Source organism: Tachyglossus aculeatus, chromosome 14, assembly GCF_015852505.1.
Source record: "Tachyglossus aculeatus isolate mTacAcu1 chromosome 14, mTacAcu1.pri, whole genome shotgun sequence".
In the NCBI taxonomy this organism is placed as follows: Eukaryota; Metazoa; Chordata; class Mammalia; order Monotremata; family Tachyglossidae; genus Tachyglossus; species Tachyglossus aculeatus.
This window is the reverse complement of record NC_052079.1, coordinates 58,931,256-58,950,279: the sequence shown is the minus strand read 5'-3', so window position 1 is coordinate 58,950,279 and position 19,024 is coordinate 58,931,256. Positions and strand designations below refer to the sequence as shown.

Sequence of the window (19,024 nt, the reverse complement as noted above, 5' to 3'; positions counted from 1 at the left end):
TCTGGGCATGTTACTCCCCTCCTCAAAAATCTCCAGTGGCTACCAATCAATCTGCATATCAGGCAGAAACTCCTCACCCTCGGCTTCAAGGCTCTCCATCACCTCGCCCCCTCCTACCTCACCTCCCTTCTCTCCTTCTACAGCCCAGCCCGCACCCTCCGCTCCTCCGCCGCTAATCTCCTCACCGTGCCTCGTTCTCGCCTGTCCTGCCGTCGACCCCTGGCCCACGTCATCCCCCTGGCCTGGAATGCCCTCCCTCTGCCCATCCGCCAAGCTAGCTCTCTTCCCCCCTTCAAGGCCATATTGAGAGCTCACCTCCTCCAGGAGGACTTCCCAGACTGAGCCCCTTCCTTCCTCTCCCCCTTGTCCCCCTCTCCATCCCCCATCTTGCCTCTTTCCCTTCCCCATAGCACCTGTATATATGTATATATGTTTGTAAATATTTATTACACTATTTATTTATTTTATTTGTACATATCTATTCTATTTATTTTATTTTGTTAATATCATCATCATCAATCGTATTTATCGAGCGCTTACTGTGTACAGAGCACTGTACTAAGCGCTTGGGAAGTACAAATTGGCAACATATAGAGACAGTCCCTACCCAACAGTGGGCTCACAGTCTAAAAGGGGGAGACAGAGAACAAAACCAAACATACTAACAAAATAAAATAAATAGAATAGATATGTACAAGTAAAATAAATAAATAAATAAATAAATAATATGTTTGGTTTTGTTCTCTGTCTCCCCCTTCTAGACGGTGAGCCCACTGTTGGGTAGGGACTGTCTCTCTATGTTGCCAACTTGTACTTCCCAAGCGCTTAGTACAGTGCTCTGCACACAGTAAGCGCTCAATAAATACGATTGATTGATTGATTGATTGATTGATTGCAGGAGCGGTAACGTGCATCGTGGCCACAAGGGGGCAGCCCCCTTCCACCCGCCATCGCCGGGCCTAGAGCAGCCTCCGCCCGCACCCCGCACCCGGCACCCGGCACCCGGCACCCGACACCGAAGCCGATGGCCAGGGGCACATCTCCTCCTCTCTCCCTCGGCCACGCCTCCCCGCCACCCCCCATCCCCGGCTAGCAATCTGGACCCGCAGCAGCTTCTAGGGGGCCCTCTTCCTCTAGACTGTGAGCTCGTCGTGGGCAGGGATTGTCACTATTGCTGTATTGTACTTCCCCAAGCGCTTAGTATAGTGCTCCGCACACAGTAGGCGTTTAATAAATATGAATGAATGAATGAAAGCTTTATTGAAGGCATTTCTCCTCCAGGAAGCCTTCTCTGACTGAGCCCTCGACTCCGCTTTTCCCACTTCCTTCTGTACCGCTCATACTTGCTCCTTCATTCATCCTCCCTCTCTTCATTAATTCATTCAATCGTATTTATTGAGCGCTTACTGTGTGCAGAACACTGTACTAAGCGCTTGGGAAGTACAAGTTGGCAACATATAGAGTCGGTCCCTACCCAACAACGGGCTCGCAGTCTAGAAGGGGGAGACAGACAACAAAAAAAACATGTGGACAGTTGTCAAAAGAGCTAAAGCTAAATGCACATCATTAACAAAATAAATAGAATAGTAAATATGTACAAGTAAAATAAATAGAGTAATAAATCTGTACAAACATATATACAGGTGCTGTGGGGAGGGGAAGGAGGTAGGGCGGGGCGGATGGGGAGGAGGAGAGGAAAAAGGGGGTCCCCACGGCACGTATGTGCGTATCTGTATAGATCTGTAATTTATTTATTTATTTATATTAATATCTGTCTCCCCCTCTAAACTGTGAGCTCGTTCTGGGCAAGGAATGTGTCTGATGTTATACTGTACCCTCCCAAGCGCTTAGGACAGTGCTTTGCGCATAGTAAGAGCTCAATAAATACGATTGAGTGAATGACCCGTGCAAGCCGCTGGAGGAGGCTTAAACCGGTCCCAGTGAGCTGCTTTATATACGCGGGTTTGAAACACAGAGCTTGTGTATGTGTCTTTAAATTATATATTATAAATTACTTATTTATTCATATTAATGTCTCCCCTCTAGACTGTAAGCTCGTTATGGGCAGGGAACGTGACAGCTAATTCTGTTGTGCCGTATTCTCCCAAGCACTTAGTCCAGGCTCTGCACTCAGTAAGCATTCAATAAATACGATCGACTGACCGATCGATTAGATTTGGGTTGCCATAAAGCTCCGTGGGTCTGCCGGCGGAGCAGAGGCTGCTGCAGTTCTTTCGGGCTGAGATAACTCGAGTTAAGCACCCGGGCTTTCAAGTCGCGTGACAGGCTAAATCAAGCGCTTACTTAAATCAAGCGGACCGGGCAGCGAGCGGACAGCGAGAGCCCCTCCCGAGGGGAACAGGACATTTTGTACGTTGGGCTGAAGTGGGATGGGGTGGGAACAAGGACGGCGGCCAACCCAGCTCAGTCCCCGCCCAACTAAGCCCCCACCCCTAGCTGTCCCCCCCCAGCCCCACCCCCAGTTCAGTCCCAGCCCCCTCAGCCCCACCCCCCAGCTCAGTCCCCATCCCAGCCCCACCCCATCTCAGTCCCCTCCCCCCTCAGCCCCACCCAGCCCTAAGTTAGTTCCCTTCAGCTCAGTCTCCACCCACTAAGCCCCACCCCCTTTATCACCCCCCCACCCCCCCCGCTCAGTGCCCGCCCCCTCAACGACACCCCCTTGCTCAGTCCCCACCCCACTAGGTCCAGTAAGGGGGAGGAGGGAAAAGGTGGGGGTGTCACCTTGGCAGGTCCGCTCATCGGTCAGCAGCTTGTAGCCCTTCTGGCAGCTGCACTCGAAACTGCCCACAGTGTTCCTGCAGAAGTGGTCGCAGCCACCGCTGTTCACCAGGCATTCGTCGATGTCTGTGGGAGCCATGGGATGGGTGAGCTGGCACAGCTGCCACCCCTGCCCTCACCATCCCCACCCACAGGGCCTGGATCCCACCAGGGGCGAGCTTGGTCCCAGTTCCTAAGGCCGGCCAAGGCTTGCACAGGACTCCAGGATGCCTGGCTGCCCTCCTGGTGGGGAGCCCCGTGGACCAGGCCGTCTGGACACTCCGGGGACGCCACCCTCCGACGCCCGAGCCCTGCCCCCACTCCCTGCACCCCACCAACACCTAAGCCCCATCCTCTCTGGCACCCCCAATCTACCCCTTTCTCATGAAGCCCAAGCCCAGCTCCCACCCCATCAAGGGCACATGTTGGACCCCTCGTGGGACACTGGGCCCTGGGCTGGGGTCGAGACTGGTTAGATTTGTTGTCCATAGTTGGCTTTTCTGGTGGTCGTTTTTTGGAATCTCAAGGAGCCTGAAATTCTGCTCCTCTATTCTCAGCACCCTAACTGATTTTGGGTTTTATTTGGTGTAGTTGTCCTTGCCTTTTAAGCTGTTTAATATTAGACTGTCTCTTCATTCCTTAGATTTCTGTCACCAGTCCTCTCTTCCCGCTTATTCTTAGCCTGTGAGCCCCAGAGAGCCAGGTTCTGTTCTAATGTCCACCTGTGTATTCTTCCCCAGAATTTAGTTCAGTGCCCTGCCCACAGAAAGTACTTAATAAATTGCCTTCCCCACCTCCCCGAGACCAGAAGCTCTGTGTGGGCAGAGCCTCTTCAATGTCTAGGTTTTCTGTTTCCTTCTGAGTGCCTAGTATATACCTAGCCATGCACCAAGTCAGTGCTCAACATATAACAGTAATCTCAGAAATGAATTTAGCTAATTACAATATTTCACTTTCCTCTCCAGGCCCAAATCTCCATCTAGAAAGCATAGCTGGGAATTACCCCAAACTCGATTGCATCAGGATCGGAGCAACTGGCTGACTCCCCTAACCCTCCCCAACTGTCCTCCTGGCAGTACCCTCCAACACACCTGCACCCATGCACACATGCAGAGCTATTTGTCTTTGGAGGGGAGCAAAGGAAGTGGTCCGGGCCTGGACCGTGGCCTCTGACCTGGGGCTGGGGTCTGAATGGGAGAACAGGAAGGACAGCTTTTGGGGGCCAGGTTCCACCAAAGTATCAATAAACACAACTGATTGATCAATTGATAAAAAGGATTTCTGATGGAGAACCCTGCACAGACTGGATCATATGCCCTCATGGCCAGGTTACATCCGTCAGCCTCGGGGCCTGCTTCCCTCTCTCCTTCCTCCTCTACCCCTGGGAAACTCTCCCCTCTGGCTTAGCCCTCGCCACCAAGGGAAGAATCGCTCTGGTCACGGCGTTTCTCTACGGCATTCCCAGCTCTGCCCCTTCCTTTCCTCCCAAGCCCAGGCCACCACCCTGATTCAAGTTGTCTACATTTTTGGGTTCCCTTAGGGCATCAGTCTCCTCTCCGACCTCCCGGCCTTCAGCCTCTCCTTGCTCCAGTCCATGCTTCTTCACTCTGCTGCCCAGATCTTCTTCTAAAAATGTTGTTCTGCAACCCCTGCTCCCGGGAAATCCTCCCATAGCCAAGCAAGCATGTCCCCTAGCGACCAGCAGAAACCCCCATCCTCCAGCTAAAAGGCGGTCTTCCAGCTCTCCCGCTTCCTCCTCCCTCCTCTGCCCTCCTCACCTGCCACTGTCCGATCTGCTCTGGTCAGCCTCCCGGCCAAGCTCACCTTCTCATTGCCCCTTCCGGTGGACGAGCTGATGTGGCAGGGGCTGGGCTTAGGCCACTGAAGCTGCCAACTACTTCCTCGTCCCCCTTCCCCCTGAAACCTCCACCCTGCTCCCCGGGGCTGGGGGACCCACAGGTTGGCAGAGCCATTTGACTCCATACCAGCAGGACAGGTCCACCAAGCCGGGACAAAGAGGCAGGCATGGGTGGGTGTGTGTGTGTGTGTGTGTGTGTGTGTGTGTGTGTGTGTGTGTGTGTGTGTGTGTGTGTGTGTGTGTGTGTGTGTGTGTGTGTGTGTGTGTGTTGGGGGTGGGGGGCAGCGGCCGCGGGGGGAACCATGGCAACTAGACAGCTGAGTGCGGCATGTTTGTCTAAAGGCCATCATCGTGGGGTCTGGACAGGGGCTCCCAAGGCAAAGCAAACAGACGCCGCCAAGCGGGGAACTGCACACAAGTTTGCAGGGAGGGTGGGTTGCTTTTCCCCCTTCACAATCAGGGATTCATGGGCCTTTGCCCATCCACTCTGACCGAAGGGGGTGCGGGGGGGTGAAACATCAGGTGGAGGCGGAAGGGTCAGTTTCTTTGGGATGGTCGCTGGTCAGCGGAGGGCAGGAGGGTCATTGTAGCTGCGGGGTCAGCTCTAAAAGCCGTCCTGGTCCCGACGTGGGAGGCGCTCCTACTCCTCACCCCCATCTCCTTTCTCCAGTTGTCTACTCTGTGTAGAGCTCCACTAGACTGATGATTGATCAAGTGTAGACCACAAAATAGAGGGCCGGCTGAAGGCAGAGCACTGTTCTGGGCATCTGCTGTATGCAGAACACTGCTGGACTAAGGGCTGGCTGAGCGCGAAGAACTGTTTTAGGCATCTGCAGTGTGCAGAGCACCACTGAACTGATGATCAACTAAGTGCAGACCACAAACTGAGGGCTGACTGAGTGCAGAGTACTGTTTTGGATACCTACTGTGTGCAGAGCACTGTTTTGGCTACCTGCTACATGTAGAGCACCGTCTAGTGTCCTGGGAGCATACAAAAATGGTAAAAGATGCAATCCTGCATGGACAAGGGCACTAGGGTGAGTCACTTCGGTGAGAGTCAGGGTTAGAGAGGGAAGAGTCGGGGTGTTGGACAGCCAGTCTCTAACCATGTAGTACATTTTAGTGTCTGTCTCTCCAGCTAGATTGTGAGCTCCTTGAAGGCAGGGACCAAATCTACTAACTCTATAGTACTCTTCCCAGTACTCGGTACAGTGCTCTGCATTCGATAGACTGTAAAATTCCTGAGGGCACGGATCTCGTTTCCTAACTCTAATTCTTTCAAGCACTCAATACAGTGCTTTGCACATGGTAGACTGAAAAGTCCTTGAGGGCAAAGATCAAGTTCAATGACTCTCTTGTCCTCACCGAATAGTTCAGGGCTATTGGCTGAATTCATTCATTCATTCATTCATTCATTCATTCAATCGTATTTATTGAGCGCTTACTGTGTGCAGAGCACTGTACTAAGTGCTTGGGCTGAATGAACTGTACATTCAATTATTTATTTCAATTACTCTGTTTTAGGGGATGGGGTTAACATTCCCTCCCTCCCCTTAGACTATAAGATCCTTGCAGTCAGGGAACTTGTCTATCAACTCTGCTATACTGTACTCTTCAAGTGCTTAGTACAGTGCTCTGCACACAGCATGTAATTTTATTTATTTATATTTATGTCCGTTGTACTGATGTCTGTCTCCCCTCCTCTAGACTGTGAACTTGCTGTGCACAGGGATTGTCTCTCTCTTTTGCTGCACTGTACTTTCCCAAGTGCTTAGTACAGTGCTCTGCACACCGTAAGCTCTCTGTAACTATGATTGAATGAATGAATGAATCCTCAATAAATAAGCCTGATTGACAGTTTGAGGTGCTCTCAATCAGTCAATCAGTTAATGGTATTTATTGAGCTCTTGCTGGGGAAGCTTTTGTTCTTAAGTCACCCAGCTCCCCAAGATAATGGGAAGTCACTGAGACAAGGCAAGGACCCATTTGGAATCTGATTATGAATCCGCTGAGCTCTAGGTAAAATCGACTGATGACCTCACCATTAGGTGAGTACAGGAGCAAAAATAGAGCTGACAATTTTTACATCTCTAGAGACTCATCCGAATATCATGATAAATGTATGAAAACAACATGGCCCAGTGGAAGGAGCCCAGGCTTGGGAGTCATTCATGCAATCGTATTTATTGAGTGTTACTGTGTGCAGAGCACTGTACTAAGTGCTTGGGAGAGTACAACACAACAATAAACAGACACATTCCCTGTCCACAGTGAACTTACAGTCAGAGTCGGAGGATCTGGGTTCTAATCCTGGCTGTGCCATGTGTCTGCTGAATGGCCTTGGGCATGTCCTTTAACTTTTTTGTGCCTCAGTTACCTCATTTATAAAATGGGGATAAAATCCTGCTCCTTCCTACTTAGAATGTGAGCCCCATGTGGGACGGGGACTATCCAACCTGATTAACTTGCATCTACCCTGTGCTTAGAACAGTGCATGGCACATAGTAAGCACTTAACAAACACTATAATTAATTGTCTGTATAACTCAAGTGCAGGCTAAGCTAGTGCACTAGACTGAGAAGGCGGGAAGGGAAGTGAGCAACATTACACTGCCCTCGGAGTGGCGCTCATGTGAACAACGGGCTTTCAGACAGTGAGCCGGGCTGTGGGACAGTGGCCTGCAGACAGCCACCTGCGAGGGGTGGGAGACCTGCACAGGGGCCCCTACACAGAGGTCTTGCAGTGATAAACTCAGCTGTCTTCACACAGCAAATCTCCCTTATTGACAGGGAACAGAGGAGGGCATTTGAACAAATTCGATCTGCCCCAGACTTGGACCAAAATCACAAGCACCTTGGGGGAGGAGCTGCTGGGGACCTGGCTAACAGTAAATAATGTTACGTCTGTCTCTTCCAATAGAACAGAAAGTCCTTGTGGGCAGGGAATGTGTCACTTCTCTGTTTTGTGGTCCCCAGGTACAGCGCCCTACACTCTGCAGGTGCTCAGTTCATGCTCTCCCTGCAGCTACTCTTCTTAGAGAAGCCGCATGGCCTAGTGGATAGAGCAAGGGCCTGGGAGTCAGAAGGACCTGGGTTCAAATCCTTGATCAGCCACCAGTCTGCTGTCTGACCTTGGGTAAGTCACTCACTTCCCTGTGCCTCAGTTACCTCATCCGTAAAATGGGGATTAAGATAGGGACTGTGTCCAACCTGATTATCTTATATCCACCCCAGGGCTTAGTACAATGCCTTAAATGTAGTAAGTGCTTAACACATACCCCAATTATTATTTTTATTAGCTTAGTGACAAGCCAGGATGCTTGGTCTGAGTCTAGGCTACCTCCTCTTTTGTTTAAGTACCTCCTCCCCTCCCTCCCACCATCCCATATGCCAACCCACACGCCATACCTCCTCACTCCCCGGAGTCCCCTGGTATGGGGCTAGGGATCGCCCCAGGCAAGCCGGAAGGATGAATCAAGACCAGGGTGCTTTCCTAGAGCTGACTGCCCGGGGCTCCCAGGGGCTGAGGGCGGCGCGGGGTGGGGGGGGGGGGGAGGGGGGAGATGGTATCTGGGCTGCCAGAAAGACAGGCATGGCCCAACACTGACCTTTGCATGTCTTGCCATCGGGCTGCAGGGTGAAGCCAACCGGGCAGCTGCAGCGCACTCCTGTTGCCGTGTCCTTGCAAGTCCGGTCACAGCCGCCATTGTTGACTGCACACGTCTCTGGAGGGGGTCGGGGGTGGGGGGGTGCAGACACTGAGCACTCTGAGCCATTGACGGCTGCAGCAACACCCCCAGACTTAGCAGACAGAGCTACATCTCTGCAGCGAGCATGGTGAAGCCTCCTCCCTCATGGCTTGCACAAAAGCTCTGACAGAAGGCAATCCTTCCTCCCTCTGGTCCTCCCTTCCTCCTTTCCCCCTTCCTTCCTTTCTTCCCTCCTTCCATCCCTTTCTCCCTCCCTCCCCAAACTGAGCTGGGTCACTTGTCAGCAGCTCCCCTGGGAGACGGTCAGCCCCAGTGCCCAGGGACCTGGGGACTTGGAGATAGAAACCGTCACTTGCCTTTAACCAGGCTGAAAGTCTGGGCCTCTCCCTAAGCCCAACCAAAATTGTTCCAGTCAGTCAAGCAATCAATCAATCAGCTGTATTTCCCCAAGTGCCTACAGAGAGCTAGTTCTTGGGAAAGAACAATAGATGAAAATTACACAATCTCTACCCTTAAGAAACTTACAATCCAGCCGGGGGGAGACAGACAGGCAGACATTATTTAGGGATAGTGAAAGCAGAAGAACCAGGACAAAGGAGGAAGCAGCACAGATATATAAAGGCAGAAAGGTAAACAAATAACTGAATGTACTGCCCAATATATAAATAAATACAAACACCCACGTGCATGAGGGCTGCGGCACTGATTGAAGTCCACAAGTCCTAAGGGTGAGGGTTGGATGGGTGCAGCTTGGGGGTTGTGAATTCATGAGGGAGAGCGCTTCCTGGAGGAAGTGGGGTTTTAGGAGGGCTTTAGAGAGGAAGATAGCTATGGAGGGCTGTGTCTGTGGAGGGAGGGAGTTCCAAGCTGGAGGAAGAGGGTAAGGGAGGGATGGGAGACAGGAGAATTGAGAATAGGCCCAGAGAGAAGGAGAGAGGAGCAGAAGGAGAGAGTGGATGTGGGAGACGGGGAAGGCCTGGAAGCTGATGGCCAGGAAGTCCTGCTCTCCATGGAGGAAGATAGGCAGTCCTTAGTGGGGACGTGAGGAGTGAAGAACTGGGTGCTGGATGATGCTGCAAAAAGATGAGGAGAGTAGCAGAACTGAGTATGGGCTGAGGTGGGGAGAGGCTGGAGGCATGGTGCCTGGTGAGAAGACCGCCACTGCTACTGTGGCAAGAATCCTACCAGAATATGGCAGAGCTGGGAGCAGGGACGTGGCTGTTGGGGTGGAGAGGGAGGAGAAGATCCTGGCAATGTGGCAGATGAAGAACTGGCAGGACTTGGCATCTGACCAGATGGGAGAGGAGTCAAGGATGACAGCGAGGTCACGGGCTTCAGGGGCAGGGAGTGGGGTGGTGTCATTGACATGGATGGGAAAGTTGGGATGGGGAGTGGGTTTGGGAGCGAAGATAAGAAATTCAGTTTGGAACGTGAATGGTTGGAAGGATCAGTGCGACCACCATGTGGCAATATTAGGTGGGGCAGGAGGAGCAAAGGACTGTAACTAGGAGAGACACTAGGGGCTGGGAGGTTGATTTGGGCATCCTCTGTGAAGTGGGGGAGGTTAGAGCCAAGGGAGCATGCCAATACCTTGAGGAACTGAGTGTAGAGTGAAGAGAGGAGGGAACCAAGGGGAGAGGAGGGGATCCAGGAGAACGGAGAGGAGGGGTCCCAGGACAGAGGAGCCAAGAAGATCTCAGGAACTTTTTCAAAGCCAGGAAGCCAGGGCTCAGCCCTGGTTTTGTGCCCAGAGATTAAAACACCCTTGAAGTGCCAAAGGAGTGAAAGGGCCATGAACTGCAGAAGCCCCTTTGACAAGGTTCACCTGAACGATGAGCAACAGGCCTCTAGGGGGCATTTTCTGCAAAGCCAAGGGAGGTGGAGCCAGCAGGAGGCCCCACTGGAGGAGGCTGAACCCCAAGTCGTGTTTCCCCAACCCCAGTGACCTCAGCTCCCTCTCCCCTACTCCCCTGGCCTTTCCGGGATCAGAAGGGGCTGAGTCCCCCACCTCTTCTCGGCCTACCAAGTTTGCTGAATTTTTCATGAGTCCAAGGTAGAAGCGAAGAGCAATTCTTCGGCACAAGGAGTCCGGCACAGAAGCACGACAGTGTGCCAGAGATGCCAGCCATCACGTCAGCTGGCAGGGCGGCTGCGTCGTCAGTCTGGCGCTGACTGTTAATGAGGACCCGTGACTGGCTTCCTGCAGTCAGGCAGCAGTGGGGGAAAACTCCCAGGGCAGCAATAGCCCCACTTGCCGGAGGCAATGGCCCCCACCACCCCGGGTGGTTGACGAGGCCTGTCAGGTCACGAACATGGGGTGAGACACTGAGTCCTGCTGCTCTCCAAGAAGCGGTGTGGGGGCCAGCCGTTTGCCTCTGGCCATTGGGGATGGTTCAGTGTGTGCCAAGTTGCTGGAGCACTTGCGGCCAGTGCTGGGACTCAGTTTGTCACACCAGGTGATGCCCAGGTCTATTTGGTGGCAGAGGCTGGGGAATGGAGATGTCTCAAGCCACTTGAGGTCTGGGGTGCAACTGCTTTGGCCCCCACATCCAGGGCCTACTGCCAGCATGACATCGTGGGAACAGAAGCCTTTTTCAACACCTGCCACCCAATCCTCCAGGACAAAGAGGAAGGTACCCAGTTCTGTGCCCTGTGCCCCCTAGCACCCAGTCAGGTACCCAGTAACCATGTCCCCTAGCCCCCAGCTAGGTGCCAAGGACTGTGCCCCCTACCACTCAGTCAGTGCTCTCAGTACCTGGGACCACTGTCTCCCAGCCAGGACCCACCATCGGCAGCTGATCCAATCCCAGAGGTGTCGAGCAACCCCCGTGCTCCGGGACAAAGGAAGTTGCAGCCTGAGGAAATCTGTTGTCACCACCTCCTTCCCTAATCCTCTATGATCCTGTTTCTGACCCCTTCATTCAGTCAACCAATTGACTGACGAATGGTGTGTGCTGGGCTCTTGCTCCATGCAGGCCTCCCTCTGTACCAAGCGCTTGGGAGAGTACAGTAGTCCCGAGCTAGAGACCCCACTGAGATGGCTCTCTCTAAGGGCACCAATAACCCCCTTCTCACCAAATCCAGTGGAATGCACTCCATCCTGAGCCTCCTTGACCTCTCAGCTGCCTTCAACACTGGACAACCCCCTTCTCCTGGAAACACTATCTAAGCTTGGTTTCACAGACCCCGTCCTTTCCTGGTTCTCCTCCTATCTCTCTGGCCACCCTTTCTCGATTTCTTTCTCTGGCTCTTCCTCTGCCTCCCACCTAACTCAGGTCTGAATCCCCTTCTAGTCTCACTTTACACTCACTCCCTTGGGGGTTCATCTGCTCCTATGGCTGCAACTATTGGGTTATGGTTACACTGCTGTATCAGCCTCCTCACAGGAGGCCTGCAGGAGAGCTTGTAGCTGTGTCTAATAATTGTTTCCACCAAGGACAACAGGGCTGGTGGCTCTCGGGACAACACCCTACCCTCTAAAAGTATCACTGTCTCTTTGCTATCACTACAAATGTCTTATCTCAACATCAATTACACACACACACACACACACACACATACACAGAGGCACACTCCACAATACAGCAGTGATGTGTAACTTGAAAATATGACTATATCATGGGGTGAATTTTCCATAGCCTTACATGTTATAAATTGTGATCTGTTTCAAAACCTATGCTTATGAATATTAATATGAAATTCTTTGATATGATGATGAAAACGATGATGATGAGGATGATGACAATAATAATAACCATAATGGAATTTGTTGAGCACTTATGAAGTGCCAAGAACTGTACAAAGATCTGGGGTAGATACAAGATCATCAGGTCCCCCACGGGGCTCACGGTCTAAGTAGGAGGGAAAGAGAGCAGGTACTGAATTCCCATTTTGCAGATAAGGAAACTAAGGCACAGAGAACTGAAGTGACTTGTCCAAGGTCACAGAGCAGCTAAGTGGAAAAAACAGGATTCAAAGCCAGGTTCTCCGATTCCCAGGCCTGGGCTCTTTCCACCAGGCCACTCTGCTTCTCTATACTGTTATAGATTCCCTATACTCTTAGATTAGGCATCACTAAACTATTGTTTAATCTTGGTTGAAGTGGTTCAAAGCACAACATCACCCCATCAACTAAATGAAGAGATGTATGATTATGAGTCCTTTACAGGAGACTGCCAAAGTGGAAGCTTGGTCCGCTGACCTTGGGGGTGATTTTTCACCATTAGTAGCAAGTTCGTACAACTCCAGTTGAACAGCAGTCTTCTTTTTGTTTCCAACTCCTTCTGAATCCCACTGAATACAGCTGTCAATTCCTTTCCTCACTAGGGTCTTCTTCAGTTATTTTCACAAATTCATCCGCTTTCTTTAAAACTAATGCAGGCCTTCTGAGTTCCCAGATCTTAGCTTCTGGTGGAGAGGTCAGAACTACTTCATCTGTTTTGGCATCTTGTCATGACACACTGGATGATCAAGATGCAGAACAGTGGTTGAGCCCCTGGGTGTGGGGACCTAGGGGCATCTGTGATCTGGGGCAGGGGGATTAGTCCTGAATGGGCTGTATCCTTGGGCTATATGTATTCATTCATTCATTCACCGTATTTATTGAGCACTTACTGTGTGCAGACCACTGTACTTAAACTCTTGGGAAGTACAAGTTGGCAACATATAGAGACGGTCCCTACCCAACAGCGGGCTCACAGTCTAGAAGGCTGTAGGTATCGTGGGGCAGTTGTAACTCGGGGTAAAAGGATTGATCCCCAGTGGCAGTATTCCTGGGCTGAAGGTACTGTGGAGTGGCTGTGATATGGGGTAAAGGGGATCAATCCTGAACGACAGTATTCCTGGGCTGTAGGTGCTGTAGGATGACTGTAACCTGGGGTAAGGGGATCAATCTCAAACAGGAATATCCCTGGGCTGAAAGTACTGTGGGGTGTCTGGGACCTGAGGTAAAGGAATCAATCCCAAATGGCAGCATCTCTGGGCTGAAGGCACAATGGGGCAGCTGTAACCTGGGGTAAGGGATCAAACCCTATCCTGGGGTTGAATGGCATTACAAAATAAGTAATAATCATCTTACATATCCTGAATACCATTCCCTTGGAGCAGACCGCTCAATCAATCAATCGGCATTTATTAAGTTCTTACTGTGTGCAGAGCACTGTACTTAATGCTTGGGAAAATACAATACTGCAGAGTTGGTAGACATGCTACAACATTTATCTCAGCTCACTCCACGCTGATACACACATCCTTGCTGGAATGCGGACCCATTCATTCAATCATGCTTACATCCATGTGTGCATCCCCACATAGGTTTGAGTGCAAAGGCCAACACCATCTGCCTGCCTGGGGCTGCTCAAAGAAGGTGGCCCTGGAAGAGACACTCATCTGGGAGTGGTTGATCAGGAACCCCAGAACTGTGTTCAGGAGGAGCCTCGCCCCAGAGCTCCCACAGGGATGAGGCCAGCTGCTTCATGGGATGCACTAAGGTGGGTGGGGAGAACCTGGGGACCTCAGCCCCACAGCAAACAACTACCGTCACCACCGCTGCCACCCACCCCCACCACCCCAGCTCGGTTAAGAGCTCACAGTTGGGTTTGGGGGAGGGGAATCAGCCCTGTAGGAGGCCTCAGTGGAGGGCAGGGGAAAGGTCAGTGGGTTACCCGGCAATGAAGGCTGTGGACACACAAGTAACACTTAAGGGCAGGAACAGACTGGATGGTCAGATGCCGCTCGCTGGCTCTGCCTCACTCAGAGGCCAAGTTCTCGCCCCGAGGATTTAGGAGACATGGAAGAAGCACAGCAAGCAGTGAACCTCCAGACCCCACTCTGGAGAGGGTGGGGGGCTGGCTGAAAGTCAGAGAGACACCAAACACTGCCAACCACACATGCCTCCTGACAGGATGAAGACGCAGTGCTTGCTGTCCTGCATGAAGAGGGAGAGATGCCGTGGGGGCGCCTGGAAGGAGGAGACTGACGAAGAGGCAAATTGGAGCTCCCCGGACTGAAATTGCACCCGTACCCACACAGGCCTGCTCTCGCCCCTGCATGCTTGCCTGCCTACCCACTTGCACTCGTTCACATGTACACACCCGCAAGCACACGCTCTCCCAGACAAAGGGCCAGCACAAAAAGGAAGTGGAAGAAAAGCGTTACCCATAAGGAGCCGCCGTTTCACCCGTTTGTCCACATCAGCTACTGACGTGGCATTGAACCGAGAGCCCTCAATTGCAGCCTCACCCTGCTCTAGAACACAGGAAGGACAAAGACGCAGCAGCAGTTAATCGACGGCCCCGGCCTCTGCTGCCCGTGGTGGGCTCTCACCGAGCTCCCAAACCCAGAAGCCGTTGGGCCAGCAGCTGATGTGTGTGTGTGTGTGTGTGTGTGTGTGTGTGTGTGTGTGTGTGTGTGAGTGAGTGTGTTGGGGGTGGGGGAGGCGGGAGGGGTTACTGCTAGTCCGAGGCCCACGACCATGATTCCAGAATGGTGGCTTTGGGGTGGGGGGAACTGAGGTTGGGGAGATCTGGGAATGAACTGGAAAAATAGACATGCGAAGTGGAATTTCAAGCAGGAGAGGCCATGTGAGGGAAGGGGTGGGAAAAAACAACAGACATTTGTCCCGGGAAATAAAGCTTGGGGATTCTAGGGAAGCTGGGGGTTAAAGGCAATGACAGTCCAGGCTGCATGGGGCTGGTGTCTGAAAGCAGCAGGCTTGGGAGGAGGAGGATGGACAGATAGATAGATGGACAGACAGACAGACGGACAGACAGCACTAAGGGATCTGGTGATGGATAGGTGGGCATTGGGGCGCGGAGGCCCGGTCCACAGCAATGCAGAGTGGGTCAAAAATGCATGCAAATTAAAAACGGAAAACAAAACCACAAAGAAAAACCTCAATTTGGGCAGTGCTGGTTGCCTGCTTGTCTCAAGAATTCTGGGAACTACACTTTCAGGGCAGAAGAGGAGCCTGCCAGGAAGGAGAGGGTTGTCTACACTGACAGGACTGGGAGTGTCAACATGGAAAGGAGTGGGGGTGTCTACACAGGGAGGAGGGGAGGTGCACCTGGGAAGGAGAAGGGGTGCTCACACAGTAAAGAGTGGAGAGTACACCAAGGAAGGAAGGGGGTGGTACACATGGGAAGGAAGGGTTCCAGATGGGAAGGAGGTCCAGATGAGAAGGAGGGGAGGGGTCCACACGGGACAGAGTGGGAGTGTCCAAGGGGACACAGGCAGGAGATGGAAAGATTCATGGTGCAGGCAGACCCCAAGGGGGAAGCAGAACGGTTGGTCTGATCACCCATCTTGGCTCAGACAGGACCGGGGGAAATGGTCTTCCTGGGGATGGAGTTGGGGCAGACGGAGTTCAGCGAGAAAAATCGAACAGAACATTTCTTCTGGTTTGGGGCAGCCATGGGGGAATCAGCAGCAGCAGCAGCTGGGTAAACAACACTGTCGTTCCAGGACAGGGCAAGAGGCTTTGGAAAACAGATCTGAATGGCAGGCGGGAGCTTTGGTCCACAGGAACCAGAGGCAGGGTGAAGTCGGGCAAACGGAGATGGAACACGGCAGAGGAGGTCAGAGTGTTACTGCTGCAGGGGAGACGCCGTACACGGCTGCTCTGCGCTGCTGAGAACAGCAAACGCAGGGCTTGGGGTAGCGGGAAAGCTGACTGGGCAGCTTGGGGCCTCACCCTGGGCTCAGTTGGAACAAGAGCAAGAAGGACGTTCTAGATGGGGTCAGGCTGCAATAGAGGCTTTGGCTTGAGATACATATGCATCTACATAGATATATTTTTTTTTCGGGGGGTGGGAGGATATTTAAAGAACATCAGCAATCAGACAAGACAGGCAATCAGGAACCATCACCAGGAAGCGGGAGGAAGGAAGAAGAGGAAAGAAAAGAATTTAGAGGAGGAGGAAATGAACACGAGCAGCAAAAATGTAACTTCCATCCCCGGACAAATGACTGGGCCCTGGGGTTCTGGTATCATCATCACCATCATCATCATCATCATCATCACTATCATTCTGATTGTAGCACAGTGAGAGAGGGAAGAGAGCGGCCCACAGGTCTCCTCGGGAAGACCCTTCCTCTGTTGGGTGAAACAAACCAGTGGCCGAGGACTCACGGCTTGGTGACAAAGCCTGGGGCTGGAGCCGTTTTTTCACTCCAGAAACATTCTCTCTTCCTGTCCCAAGTGAGCCAACCGAGCCTATGGCTAGAAACCACCCTGAGGCCTGCTTCTGAGGACCAGGGGCTCTGCCCGACATGACCCCGGCTAACTGTCTCTGACCTCTGAACATCTTCCAACACTGAGCAGAGAGAGGCCTCGGAGGCAGAGATTGGGGATCAGACTTCAAAATCACTCTTTTCTCCCTCAGCTTAAAAATGAAGCCTAGTCAATTTAAAAGAAAAAACTGTCAACTCACTGATGAAGAGCATGGCAAATCTTCAGGGCACTGACTTGGGAGTATCAACAAGGAGAAAAAGGAATTTCATGAGCTGGAAAAAGGATTTTCCAAGCAGAGTGAATGTTGGGCAAATGGAATAACTAATAATGGCAATGGCCTATATAATCTCACTGATATAGGAGGAGGGCTCACTGGGCAGGGGGTGGCTATTTTGGGGCTCAGTGGAGGTCTGCTGGAGGGCTCATGGCAAGGTCAGTGGAAGAAAAGCTGGGGGTTCTTTGGGCTCATTGAGGGCTCCCTGGAGGATTAATGGAGGGCTTACTAGTGGGGGTCAACTGAGGGCAAACTAGAGGTTCATTGGACTAATTGAGGGCTCAACTGGGGATTCATTAGAGGTCAACTGGCAACTCACTGGGGGTTCACTGGAGGGCTCATTTGGGAGTTCATTGGGGAACTCACTGGAGGAATCCCTGGGGAGCTCATTAGGGAGTTCATTGGAGACTCACTGGGGCTCCCTGGGGACTCATTAGAGAGTCCATTGAGGTTTCACTGCAGGTTCACTAGTAGCTTATTGGAGGCTCACTTTGGGGGGGACTCACTGAAGGGCATCAGACTCCTCAAATATGCTTGAAAATGATAAACAATCTTTAGGACTTTAGGCTCAGCCTCACTCAGCCAAAAGATTTTTCCCCCATAGAATCTTGTGGATTTCTCGGACGCAGCTCCTGTGTCCAGGTGGCTCGCTTAGCAGTTCTAACCTGGGTTGGAAAAGGGTGGGTGGGTTTTTAAAGGGTGGGTTTTCAGCTGGGCCTTTTGGGGCTTTTTGTGGAAAGAGTGAGACCTAGACTGTGTGTGTGTTGTGCAGCCAAATCTCAGCTCTGAGGCATTGGCTCAGAAGGAAAAGGAGGTGGCACCCTTGGGGCCACTGTGGAGAGCGTAGGCACCGGCCGGGAACTACTGAAGGTGTACACCTTGCCCCGGGGCCGGGAAGGGGAGTCTGGACTGGGTTATCCCTCACCTTGACCACGCTGACTAAAGAATTCTCCTCTGAGGACCCTAGCTGCACTGGTCTAATGCATTGTTGGCCCTCAAATGTTGAACAACAGCAGCAATGCAAAGGCAATGTGTTAGAAAATCAGGAAAATGAAACCAGCTCCCCATTCAAAGGATGAACAAAACCAACAAACCCCAAATGCCTAAACCCTTGGCTGACTTTCCTTGAGACCCTCCCGGGTGACTGTGGTCACAAACAAGCAAGAGATTCCTCTCCCGACCCCCCAACCCCCTGGCCGCAGAAAACAGGATCTGTGCCGTGACTTGTGACGATAACTCAACTTGGCTTCACTGCTTCTGACTCTGGAAGCTAGGACCCAGCCAACCGATGCTGGACTTGACCCTGGCTTGCATGAGGCTTATTTTGGGTCAGTCACCCGTTCTCCACCCCGCAACGAGTCTGAGTCTCTGACCCCGGAAAGGATGCGAACTCACCGATGCAGGTCCGGCCATCGGCATGCAGGGCGTACTTCTGGTGACAGCCGCACACGGGTCCCGTATCTGTGTCATCGCAGGTGTGCTGGCAGCCTCCATTCCCATAGTTACAGGTTACTAGTTATGCCCAAAGTGTGTGTGTGTATATGAACAGAACGACAACAAAAACGATTAGTTTTTTTTTCTGTCAGTCCCAGAGGTGAACACATCACGAAGACCCAGCTTTTGCTCAGGTTGAGACCTCACCCTCCTCCTCTGGCCCCGACCCAGGCGGAGGACGGGAAGGGCCTTGAGAGGCTCCCAAGGGGACCCCTCCATTAGCTGGGTGGGGCGGCCAAGCCATGGCCCGGCTCCCACCCTGCCTCTGTGGGGCTCCTGGACTGGAAATTACAAGCAGAGAGGACCGGAGGCCTCCCCACGTGGTCAGAGGAACCAACCCGGGTGGTGGCCACAGCCATGCAGCCATGGCCACGCTGCCACCACAGCCACAGCCTCCACACCTTCCAGCTCAGACCGGCAATCGGCCCAGAGCCTGGCAAGCACGTGTTAAGAGAAAACTGATAAGGACAAAATGGGCAGAATAAACCCGGTATTGGCACCCAGAAATGGTCACTCCGGGATGGAGAGGGAGATTTCTCTGGGTGAACTTCACCTCAGTGACACTCCACGACAAACCTAAAGAGAACTGCAGTTCCAGTGACCCATGCTTCCATCGGCCCTGTGGTCTCAGTTTCGTCACCCTACTGGTTCAGTTTGGTGATGGGTGGCAGATGAGCCATG

General features: G+C 52.3%; 1 protein-coding gene across 1 annotated transcript in view; it reads right to left on the bottom strand.

Annotated features, from left to right (window-relative positions):
- SCUBE1 (signal peptide, CUB domain and EGF like domain containing 1) overlaps positions 1–19,024 on the bottom strand; it is a 96,010-nt gene that overhangs the window by 18,635 nt on the left and 58,351 nt on the right. Inside the window, exons 6-9 of the mRNA XM_038756299.1 lie at positions 18,245–18,361; positions 14,502–14,591; positions 8,244–8,360; positions 2,743–2,865 (exon numbers count right to left, since the gene is read on the bottom strand). Coding sequence (XP_038612227.1) covers positions 2,743–2,865; positions 8,244–8,360; positions 14,502–14,591; positions 18,245–18,361 — 447 coding nt within the window. The remainder of the gene's footprint in view (positions 1–2,742; positions 2,866–8,243; positions 8,361–14,501; positions 14,592–18,244; positions 18,362–19,024) is intronic.